Source organism: Parasteatoda tepidariorum, chromosome 9, assembly GCF_982258835.1.
Source record: "Parasteatoda tepidariorum strain Cologne lab strain chromosome 9, Ptep-v5.0, whole genome shotgun sequence".
NCBI classification, from domain to species: Eukaryota; Metazoa; Arthropoda; class Arachnida; order Araneae; family Theridiidae; genus Parasteatoda; species Parasteatoda tepidariorum.
The window spans coordinates 87,004,474-87,017,145 of record NC_141763.1 but is presented as its reverse complement, the minus strand read 5'-3'; the positions used below and the strand labels follow the sequence as shown (position 1 = coordinate 87,017,145).

General features: G+C 31.8%; 2 protein-coding genes across 2 annotated transcripts; both read right to left on the bottom strand.

Annotated features, from left to right (window-relative positions):
* Window positions 1–7,099: 7,099 nt before the first annotated feature.
* Window positions 7,100–9,567, bottom strand: LOC147804304 (uncharacterized). The gene is made up of 2 exons (XM_087151509.1): window positions 8,241–9,567; window positions 7,100–7,569 (listed from the first exon to the last, which is right to left on the bottom strand). The coding sequence occupies exons 1-2, from the start codon at window positions 9,565–9,567 to the stop codon at window positions 7,100–7,102; spliced, it is 1,797 nt and encodes a 598-aa protein (XP_087007635.1).
* Window positions 9,568–9,620: 53 nt separating this feature from the next.
* LOC147804303 (uncharacterized) lies at window positions 9,621–10,115 on the bottom strand. The gene has a single exon (XM_087151508.1). It carries the CDS (start codon window positions 10,113–10,115, stop codon window positions 9,621–9,623), a length of 495 nt encoding a protein of 164 aa, XP_087007634.1.
* Between the last annotated feature and the right edge of the window lie 2,557 nt (window positions 10,116–12,672).

The window sequence follows — 12,672 nt, the reverse complement described above, 5'->3', positions numbered from 1 at the left end:
AAGTGCTATTGCCCAGTATACCCTACACTGATGTCTTTTTAAGGTCAAGTGCCATTGCCCGGTATGCATTTGTAGATGCATACTAGTGTGTAAGACGACAACAACAAACATGTGACAACTCATTTTTCAATCGAAAGAACTTGATGCATCGAAAGTGCGCCTACAACAGAGTTGGTGATACATACAGACTTGTTTCGAGAAACATTACGAATAATTAATAAATTTCCCCCCATATTCCCCCATATTCATCTACAGGCCATTTCTTCGACTGAGCTGTTACATCGGCGAGGGTCATATCGTCCTCAGGACCTTTTGATTGAAAAGGTCTTTTCATCGACTTGGTTGTTTCATCCGCAGGGTTATTGAACGGGTCGTTTCGGAATCCGTCTTGATTCGTAGACAAGGTCATTTCGTCGGCAAGATCTATTCGTTGACAGTGTCGTTTCGTTGACAGGATTGTTTTAACGGGGTTTGAGAAAACAAATGGAATACTTCTGTTACTTACCTAACAAAAGCTCGCTGCATGTTTTGGCCAGAGGAAAAAACTGTGTCAAATTTTCCTATGTAGTTGCATGTCAAAGCATTAAACAAAACGTTTAAGTATAAAAAATATGAAATAATGTTTCTGCTGTGGGAAAGCAACTTCTTAATTTTTACTTTAACTACAATTTCAGACTTCTTGAGAACTAAAAATTACACTAGGTTAGTAAGTACACGTAGGTGTAGGGCTAGTGTTAAAACGTCTAACAGGAAATTCATTTTTCAAAATACCATTTTAACGTTCAGAGAGGTCTGGAGTTCACTATGTTTATACAAATATATTTTATTTACAAAATAACATAAATTGATGCCACTAATTTATAAAATGAGTTTGAAGATCAGGACTGGAGATCGATCGTTCTTTGCTTCAGGTCAAAATTACGATCTGTGGATGAGTAAATGGATGTATGAATATGTCCGCCCTATAAATGGGAGTGACGCATGGGTGTGGCGGATTTCAAATTCTTGGCCATAGATGGACTCACTTTAAAACAAGAAAAAGCGCAACCCTCTTTCTAAGCAGGTACACGTCAACCGCAACTACGTTTTATATTTCCAAACAAATGTATTTAGTCATGAAAGTTCAGCCTTTTATTTTTAATGGAAAGCTAATAAAAAATTTCCATTACTTGTTAAAAATATAACAACCAATTTTTAAAATTGTTTAACAAGCACGATAAATGCTGCAATAAAGTTTCAAATTATTATTATTTTATTCGGCCATAACCATCAACTTTAGAATAAAAATGACACATGATTCCATGTTTTTTTAATACGCTTAAAAATTTGACCTAATTCAACGAGAATATTTACTCTACAAAAAGAAGCACGGAATTCGGAATATTGAATAGATAACGATAAAATGCAGTCGGATTAATAACTCTTGAACTTCATCTAAGACAGGTGATTGTACAAGCTATTATCATATTCGATCAAAAGCAAATCTAGAACAATTTATGATTCACCGCTTAATTTTCGTGATTCCTGGAAATGAATTTATATTTCATTTCGTGCATCTAAAGTAGAGCGTGATTATTCAGCTTATTTCATTAAATAAGTGTGATGTAACCTTCTCAACCTACATTCTTTGAAATACTCGATGGGAAATAAGATTACTTGTAATGTTAAAACTTTCAAATTTTAAAATAAATAATACATTTAAAACAAAGTTCTACCGTTTTTAAAACTGCCAAAGAGGTGATCTTATTTTGTAAAATTCATTTGTTGTTTTATTTTTCATTTAATCAAATCTTATTTTTATAAATGTATATTTCATGTAAAAAAAAATTCGAATTCATATAAACTGTAAGAAAAATATTTTGTGCCAATCATTTAAATAATATTATACAAGTTAAATATTATTAAATCTCTGAAACAAAAGTATCATTAAAATTCTAAGTAATTCCAGATTTCTCTGATTCTTAATATAAAATACTAATATCTATATATAATTTTATTATTTTCAACAATTTTTTATGGTTTTTGAATTAAAAAATAAGAAATTAAAAGTATTTCTTCAGATTATTTAATATCTAAAAGGGAAATAATACTAAAATAAAAAAATTTATTTCTGATATAATTAAAATATTAAGAAAATTAATTAAGAGAAAAAACTTAACAAATAAATATAAGTTACTTGAATTTTCGTTTCGCTGGTACAATGGAAAATGTTGAATTCTCAACCTTTTCCGAGAACTTTGTTTCCACTCGAGGTTTGCATACTGCTGCGCTACATTGTTGCATTGGTTTATTGAGTTTGGTGGCTGTTGTGTATGACAGCATCTGGCAAAAATAAAATGTTTGTGATTATTATTCTATGAGTCAATTATCGTTATTTAGAATGTCAAACCAATGGTATATATTAGTGTTCACTATTTATTTTTATCTATACTTTAGTATGACTCATAAACATTTCGCTAATTTTATTTTTTTAAACTTTATTATTATTATTTTTGACTATCTAACTCTAACATAATTCGTCTATGTTTAATAATACTTTAATAATAAATGTCTTAAAATTTTGTAACGTTTTTTGTATTTTATGATAATTGCATTTCATGACCTTTTCCGAGGACTCAGTTTCGACTCAAGGTTTGCGTACTGCTACGCTAAACGTTACATTATTGCATTAGTTCGACAGGTTTGACGGTTGGATTGCAAGGCTGAATCAGAAGAAAATAAGTGGTTAGTGTTTTTTATTTAGATATTCAATTATCGATATTCAGAATGTTAAACCTATGGTAAATATTAGTTTTTCCCTATTAAAGAATTTTAAGTAATTATTATAATTTATAATGCTCAAATGAACTGAAATATTAGGCCCATCATTTGCTAAGTGTAACAAATAATGACAACTTTTTATTCTTATCCATAACTTAATATAACACATAAAAATTAATGTAATTTTATTATTTTTCTCTTTCATTTTTATTTTTTGATTGTTTAGTCAAATAATTATAATCAAAAAATTCACCTTTTTGGAATTAAGTTCTAAAAATAAATGTTTTTAAAAGTTATTTGTGTTTTATAATAATTGCATTTCCAGACATGCTGGGATTTAGTAATACTTTTTATGGTGTAATTTGAAAGAAAAGAAAGAACACAACAATTTATGACATCTTAATAGAATTTAACAATTATCATTAACAATATTTTCTAAGCCTGACATTCAGATAAAAAAAATCTGTGCTTTAGATGATTTTTATTCAGTTTGGACATCTATTATATAGAAACGCTAATTTTTAGACGCATGCAAATAAGGCCTAAACTAAACAGATATTAATTTGAATATTTAAATTATGCTATCTACTAATTTCTCTTAACCCATATTTTACCACATTTAAAATAAATTAATATTTTTTTAAACAAATTCTAATCCACTACTAAATGTTTTGTGATCAAGCCTTTTTGGTTTACATAAAATGGCAGAAAACATTAAACGCAAAGTCCTAAGGGTGTTCCAAAATTATCTTTACAACTTCAAAAATTCATAACTTCGAACATAAACAAGATATTTATATTCTGTCTTTTGCATGTATTACTGCAACTAATAAAGTTTTTTTTGTCAATAGGCTGAAAAGTTTTAAGTGAGGATGTGGACACCGCAACAGAAAGCTCAATGCGCCTCATGGTTCATAGAAACGAAATCAGATACACAGGTTCAACGGAACTTCGGGACAAATTTTCAAAGAGACCCACCATCCAGACAATCCATCCGTGCATGGCACACAAGCTTCATGAGCACCGGATCTGTATTGCATAAAAGTGGAGCCGGACGACCCAGCACAAGTCCAGAAAATGTGGAGCGAATACGGCCATGAGACGCATTTAGCTTTCTGTTGTGGTGTCCACATCCTCACTTAAAACTTTTCAGCCTATTGAAAAATAGCTTTATTAGTTGCAGTAATACATGCAAAAGACAGAATATAAATATCTTGTTTATGTTCGAAGTTATGATTTTTTGAAGTTGTAAAGATAATTTTGGAACACCCTGTATATGTTCAGTTTGTAATTTCAAGTAGTCTGGGTTTCCTTACTGAACGCCTAAGTCTCTTTCTGTAATATTTCGAGGTGCGCTCAATCCTAAGTTAGCAACTATAATATGTCGATGAATTCGAAGAGTTCTAGAGTTTGTTAATGAACAAAAAGCTTCGAAAGTTTCCATGCTGCAAATAATGATGTCTCAAATTTGGAATGACCTATACCATTCTTTTCCTTGCAATGAGGAAAAAATGTTTCTATGAGATTGTCTAGCAAGTCTACTCCATTTTTATATCTCTTACAAGAAACAGCACGTGATGGTAAGTCTACTTTCTCGAGCCTTCAAAATTGGAACTAATCAAATATTGCTGTATGTATTGCTTCCAAAGAAAAGCTGCAGTTTCATTTCTTGAATCAAACTTTCCATCTGCTGTTCTACGATCTATCTATCCTCCCCAACATTTTAAAAGGATTTTGTAAGGCATTTTTTCCCATTATATTTTCTCTAACAGTTCCTGTAACTTTACTTTAGTGGCTAACGAAAAGATCTTAAGATGGTTAAAAGTTATCCATATAAATTTTGCGCTTTGCTGGAGTTTCTACTATTGAAAGCAAATTTTCAACAAAATTTTAATATGATTTTTTTTTATCTTACTTCATGTCAGATTTAATATCTTTCTATGCTCTCTTTTTTTTGACTAATGAGCGTTATTGCGACATCAAGGGCATTTTCAAAGCACAGTTTATCTCTAGGCAAATGTGAATGTATAGCCACTAAATGCGATAGCCACTAAAGAACATAATTCCTAAAAATTGCTTAAATTCGTCAGTTTCTAGATGAAATTCTTGATATTTTTTAGCATACTTGTGACTTTAGTGTACTTTTTTTGCGATAATACTTTTAACCATTATTCCTGAAATCCCTGCCACTTTTTTTGACTATGTTCACCATGAAATAACTGAGGACCTGAAGAAAATTTTGATCAGTCCATCTGGGTGACAAACTATTTATTTCCTCAGTACTTTTTCCGGCATAACTTCAATAAGTCCTGCAGTTTCCTTATGGTTTTTCATCAAATATAAAGTACTTTTCCAAATAAGGGCAAATTCTGAGCTTAAAAGCTAAAAACGATTTAATGCACGCTAACAACTAGCTCTGCAACAATTTGCAACACATAAATTTATTGTAATATTAAAATTTAAAAAGTTGTTTTAAATAGCATTTTTGAGGAAAATTTCTAAATATTCTTGCTTACCACTTGATAATAAGGATAAATTCACATTTTGACTTTAGGAATTAGTTCAGAACATTGCTAACATCATACAGAATCTGCATGCAAAGCTTATAATATAATGTAACTTTTTATGTACTACATATAATGTAATGCAAAAATGTAATGTTTTATGTATTACTTGTATGTTAGCGGAAAAAATGTTTCTCAAAATCAGTTTTTTCTCAAATACTGCCCTCTAAGAAAGTACTGGAAAAAATTATAATCAGAAAATTATTTTTCTGAAAAGGAATTTTATTTAGTCAAAAAAATATAATTCATTCAAGGGTTAAAATACATGTTTATATATTATAATTCAATTAAGGATTAAAATACTTATGTTATTCACTATAGGAGTAAAATATTATAGGGTTAAAATACTTATTTATATATTATTTATAAGCATTATGTATTGTGCGTAATATCTCAAACAAGCTAGAATGCGCATCTAAATAACTTGCATTGATCTAAAGTAAAATAATAAATCCGCTGTTGAAATAATAAACAAATATTTCAAGTTTTGATGATTGTACTCCGATACCGATTAAGCCAAAAATATTTAATGTGAAAATTTGATAAATTGTTATAGCTAATCTGTAAAAAAATATACTACCAATAATTGAAACAATATAAATCACATAAGCAAATATTTACTACCTTTTTTTAAAAGTTTGTTTGTGTGTATATAAAGAAGCATCGGAAACCATTCTATATTATTGCATAGCATTCTATATTTAAAAAAAAGTGTACTGAAAATATTTCAGGACGCCTGCAATCAGCGTCACTTCCACATAACTTTCTATCATAAAACTATGTTCTTTTTCTACGAAGAAACATTGTTTCATTTGTTTTTCGAAATTTTTGCTAGTAAAGTATTTACTACGAGGTACATGCAGCGAAACAATTGATGTTTACATATATCTATAGGTAAGAAGTAGAGAACATGGCAATTTTTTTTAGTTTTTTTAAGTTATTATTAATATTGTTTTTCAGAATGTGTATTCAAATGTTTTAAAGTCTTATGGATGTCTTACTTGCCTTCCTCTTTGTAATATATTTTTACTGGAAATGGATTAAAAAGCAACACACGCATTTCTGAATATTGCACACATGGAAATTGTTTCAAAAATCTTATAATGTAAATTATTAAATGTTTGAAAAAATATTTTTTCCAGACATTTAGTTACCGCCATGACAACAGGAACTATGTTCAGAATAATTTTAGTTAAGTCTTTATTGCTTGCCAAAACATTATAATAAGTTGCATGTGCAAAGAAAACATTACAATATGTTGCATGAACAAAAATGTAGTAATATGTCGCATGTACAAAAACAATAAAGTATAGTGCATGAGTTAAATTATTATATTATGGAGCATGTGCAAAAGTAATAAAACCACAGTATCATCAAAACTTTTTTTAAGTTATTACTAATATTGTTTTTTAGAATCTGTATTTTATATTTTATTTTATAACCGTCGTTGAACAGCTGACCCAATTTTTGGGTTTACGACTACTGTTATTTCTCTTAACATGAGACACAAACCACATATTAACGCAGCGGACTGTTATTTTATTTGCACATTGAATTCACACACTTGCCTCTTTCGAGGTAATACACACACTAGTTCTCGTTTCTTACACAGAGGGCGTTGCTCGCATACAAAACTGAACATACCGCCCCACATTGCACTGGTTCAACCAGGCAATCATTGTTATACTCAATAACATAAATCACTAAATACAATTAACATTGTAATATAAAAGACATTGAGATATAAAACTAAAGCTAATTTTTCATTTACACAATTACTCTATGGGAAGAATACAAATGTCACGAATATTTCTTTGAAGTAGTTTGCCATTAGGTAAACTTAACTTCACTACTCTTATTTTTCTGTCATGGCCAGGCATCACCTCAACAATTCGTCCTACTAACCATTGTGTAGATGGTAAATTCTCCTCCTTCATCAAACACAGGGTTCCTATTTCTACATTATTCTTTTCAAATTTCCATTTATTACGTTCCTGTAAATTATTAAGGTAGTCTCTTTTCCACAACTTCCATATTCTCTGACTATACTTATTAATCTTTTGCCAGTTAGAAAGCCTATTCTCAGTTATATCTATTAGTTGGGGTTCAGCGAGTGAGGAGATGGGCCTACCTATCAAGAAATGACCAGGTGATAGAGTTTCAAATTCATCAAACTCCGGTGAAAGTGGAGTGAGAGGTCTGGAGTTCAAAACACCTTCGATTTCAGTCAAAATAGTTAAGAATTCTTCCAAAGTTAAATTTTGATTGCCGATTACTCTTTTTAGGTGGAACTTAAACGACTTCACACCAGCCTCCTAAATTCCCCCAAAGTTTGGTGACCTTGGTTTGATAAATTTCCAATCAATCCCTTCGTTAGTAAAATAACTGGCTAACGTCTCATCTGGGCAATTTATCATTTTCCTTAACTCTTTAATCTCAATGTTAGCACCGATAAATGTTTTTGAATTATCGGTCATGATTTTTGAACACTTGCCCCGTCTCCCAAAAAACGTTTTAGACTGGGAATGAATGATTGAGACGTTAAATCAGTTACAAAATCTAAGTGTATTGCCTTGGTACACAAGCAAATATAAACAGCAACATAAACCTTATTTGTGACCCCTTTCCTCTGGTTTTTTAACTTAATAGAAAATGGGCCACAAAAATCAATTCCCATGATGTTAAATGGATAATTGGGTCTTGTACGCTCCTTTGGTAGATCAGCCATTATTTGATTACTCATAACAGGTTTGTTTTTAAAACATGTGATACAACTATGTACAATTTTCCTACAATTATTTCTACCGTTAAGAGGCCAGAACTTTTGTCGAACTTGATATAATAATGCTTGTGGTCCCAAGTGCAAATATTTTAAATGACAATATCTCAAAATCATTTTGGTTAAAGAATTCTTACTCAGTAAAATGATGGGGAACTTAGAATTAACAGGCAAGTCAGACAAAGATAATCTACCACCAACTCTCATCAGCTTATTTTCATCTAGAAAAAGACACAAGGAAGACAACTTACTGTTCCTCGGAACTGGCTTACCCTTTTCCAAGCTTTTGATTTCCTCTGGGAACTCACTTCGTTGTAAACATTTTATCAACCAAATTTCAGCTGCATTTACTTCACTTACTAACAAGGGACCAATTTTTCTTGCAGCTGGATTTTTACAATTGTAAATGAATCTGAAAAGAAAACTCACAACACGTAAAATAGTTATATAGTTATTGCTTAAAGCAAGTAAATCATTTATAAAATTATTAGTATGGATATTAAGCACAGGCGGAAAGTCCTCAAAGTCTCCAGTGGTGGAGTTTCTCAGTTCTGAATAGTACTCATTGTGTTTCTCACTACAATTTATAGTTCGATTTGGATAGTCATTTTCGGCAAGAAACATCGGACCATGAAACCATAAGTTGTTATGCGGAAGTTTATCAGGATCAACACCTCGTGAAACTAAGTCTGCAGGATTTTCATCAGTTGGTACATGTCTCCATCGCTGATTAGGAAATAGTTCTTGTATTGTGGCCACTCTGCTTTGAACAAAGGTTTTTAAATCTATGGGTTCTTTTTGAAGCCACGCTAGAACTATCATACAGTCTGTCCAAAGGTATATTTCAACAGTTTCTAACTTTAACGCAGCAACAACTCGTTTCACAAGTTTTGACAGAAGAACAGCAGCACATAACTCAAGTCTTGGGATAGTCAGACTTTTTATAGGCGCAACTCTTGATTTGCTCGTTATCAAACTAACCAAAGTCTCATTCATTGAATTTTTAGATTTACAGTAGACTGCTGCACCATAACATTGCTGAGATGCATCAGCGAAGCCATGGATTTCTACAATTTTTGGAATAGTGACGAAGATGCGTCTTGGAATCTCTATATTGTTGATGCTCTCTAAAGACACTAGAAATCGATGCCACTCTCGATATTCTTCATCTGGTAAAGAGTCATTCCAGTCCATTTTGATTCTCCACAAACGCTGAAGGAAAGCCTTTGCTATGACCGGGGCCATTAGACCAATCGGGTTGAAGAGCTTGGCAATAGTGGACAAAACGTCACGTTTTGTGTAAGAATTCTCCAAGCATACCTTTACTCTGAATAGAAAACAATCTAAAATTGGTTTCCAGGATACACCTAAAGTTTCTGTCTCTATTAACGTTGCAAAATTATAATCACATTCAGAATCTGGTGCTAGTTTCACGTGATTGGCGCAGAGCTTGTGTAGTGTCATGTCAGCACTTTGCAAAATCCCTTTTAATTGTTGCTTGAGTTCAATTACCTCCTCTAATGTGTCTGCACCGCACAAACAGTCATCCATGTAAAAATTTTTTGCAGGACGGGAGCAGCCATGGGGAAATTGGTTTGTTTGTCAACTGAGAGCTGTTTAAGCGTTCTTTGCGCTAAGTAAGGTGCGCTTACCGTGCCGTAAGTAACGGTAGATAGTTCGTATATTTTTGGCGGTTCATCTTCATTTTCACACCAAACGATTCTCTGAAGATTACACTGATTTGGATTGATTAAAATAGTTCGATACATCATTTTGATATCCGCTGTAAAGGCATATGTATATGTGCGGAACCTTAGCATTTGAGTATTTAAGTCCTCCTGAATCACTCCTCCGCTATACTGAATATCATTAAGGGATATTCCCTCAACAGTTACTGAAGAACAATTAAATACAACACGAAGTTTTGTCGTGGACTTTTCTGGACGATAGATTCCATGATGTGTAGCATAATATGCTACCTCTGGTTCAATTTCTCTAGTAACCTCTCTCATGTGTCCCAGTTTCTCATATTCTTTTAAGAAATCACGATATAAATTTAAATAAATTTCATCTTTAGCTAAGCGATTTCACAGCGATCTGAGACGTTTGAGGGCTATATCTTTTGAGTTTCCTAAACATGAGGGATCTTCCTTTAGGGGCATTGAAACAACGTATTTCCCTTCCCTTGTTCTAAAATGAGTATCCTCAAAGTGTTTCTCGCAAATTAAGTTTTCTTTACTCTTTGTTATTGTTTCCTCGACATTTTCTATTTGCCATAATTGTTCTATGTTTTATTTAAGTCCTCATCGCGAATCAAACCGCAGTGAACCTTTGGTTCATTTATTGAATCTAAATTTCCGGTCACTATATACCCAAATACACTATTGACCAAAAGCAATTGTGATTTTTTTATTTTAATTCTTTCCGATTTTATCAACTCGTAAAATATATTTGCACCCAATAATAAATCTATTTTTCCCGGAATATTAAAAGTGTCATCTGCTAATTCGACGAAATTTGAAAAATCGACATTTATATTTAAAGTTTTATTCGGAATAAATTCTGTGATTTTTTTAACTATGAGCATATCTAATTCTCTTTCAAAAGATTTGTTTTTATTTGAAATCGCCACTTTAACACACCCATTTACCATCATAGAAGTATCGTTTAAACAAGAAATCAATGTATTTATTTTTTCACTCTTAAGTTGCAATTTATTAGCACGTTCATTTGAAATTAGACAGGTTTCATTACCAGAATCCAGTAACGCTCTACACATCTGCCATTCCGAATATTTATCCTTTACGAGGATTAATGCCGTACTTAATAAGCATTTGTTTTTAAAACATGCGGTCGCCACCATTTGAGTAGTGTCTTCTCTCCGAACGAATGATTCAGCACTTACATTAAACGCGGTTGTTTGTGATTTATTTTGATCATTAATTGGCGCCATATTGGGAGTGGAGGAATTGTTTTTAATTTCTCTCGGATAATGTAAAAGTTTGTGATGAGTCTTTTTACATAGAAAGCAGTTTCTCATTCTGCATATATTAACTTCACATCTGGGGGAAAAACACTTAAAACAAAGTCTATTATTTTTTACAAACTCTACTCTACCGTGTACAGACATTCTTTTGAATTGTGGGCAAAATTGTAAAGCATGAGACACATTGTTTTTACATAATACACAGTTCTAATTTTTTACTTCAGATTAAAATACATTTGTTACTTCTCTCTGTACACTCGAATTATTAACTCTATTTTGTTTATTAAATTCTTAACGCTTAGTATTTCCACTGAAAGATTTCGAAAATGTTTCATTTTTGCTTTTGCCTTTCGAAGATAAATAAATATCACACTCACGCCCTAATTCATGGGGTTTAAAATACTTTTCTCCCTGTTTTACACTAATATGAGTCATCAAATCTCTATCGAGAGTACTCATTATTTTATCCAAAACTGTTAACTCACAGACGGATTTAAATTCATTTACATTACGTAATTGACAATAATATTCAAACGTCGCACTAAGCCTTGACGCAAATTGTACATAATTCTCTGAACTTATTTTTTGTGCTCTTTGGAATTTATTAAAGCATTCTTGTGGTGTAGGGGAAAATTCGTTTAGCACTAAATCTTTTAGTTTATCGTAATTAGTTAACTCTTCTTCGGAAATGTGAACCATTAAGTTGATAGCTCTCTCACCTAAAATATTTAAAAGAATTTCACATTTAAATTCTTCGGGAACCTCTTTTGTTTTGAATGCCTTTTCCAACGACTGAAAAAATAAATTATAAGATTCAACTCGTGAGGATACAGGTATAGTTAAGGTTTTACCGATTTTAATAAAGTTTCGATATTAATATTACTCGGATTCTCAGAAACACTTTCTTTTGCGATTACGGAATTATGCGGTAACTCTTTTTGAACATTAGCTAGCGCTAATTGTTTTCTAATTGCGCTAATTTAATTCGCTCAAGTTCTAATTTAGATTCACTATCGGCTAATTTAATTCGCTCAAATTCTAATTTAGATTCACTATCGGACTTTTTATTTTTTACTTCCTCTATAGCATAATCCAGTGCGCATTTAAATAGCTCTTGATCTGTTTTATACACTTCGCTGTTTTCAATTAAAGTTTTTAAATCGGCAATTTTTGCACCCTCCGGTACATTTAAGTTTAATTCTTCTGCGACGAGTCTTAATTCGTCTTTTTTTAATTTAGTCAAAGACATGTTTATAGTTTAATTCACTTAAATATAAATTTAACTTTCACCTACCTTCTCAGATCGCTGTTAGACGCACTTAAGTTTCGATTTAGATTCTCGATCGTACACGTACACTTTTCACTGAATCTTTTGCACTAATTTCAGCTTAATTTTCACAAAATTCTCTCGTCCATAGATCGCTTACCCACTCAGGATCGGGTAAGGACCATGTTATTTCTCTTTACATGAGGCACAAAACACATATTAACGCAGCGGACTGTTATTTTATTTGCACATTGAATTCACACACTTGCCTCTTTCGAGATTGGTAATACACACACTAGTTCTCGTTTCTTACACA

What these genes read in the sequence shown, in the direction of transcription:
- LOC147804303 (XM_087151508.1), bottom strand. Translation starts at nt 10,115, where the DNA reads ATGAGAGAGGTTACTAGAGAAATTGAACCAGAGGTAGCATATTATGCT.
- LOC147804304 (XM_087151509.1), bottom strand. Translation starts at nt 9,567, where the DNA reads ATGACACTACACAAGCTCTGCGCCAATCACGTGAAACTAGCACCAGAT. An exon ending in GTTCCCCATCATTTTACTGA is followed by an intron (nt 7,570 to 8,240) that starts GTAAGAATTCTT and finishes TAACTTTGGAAG; the next exon opens with AATTCTTAACTATTTTGACT.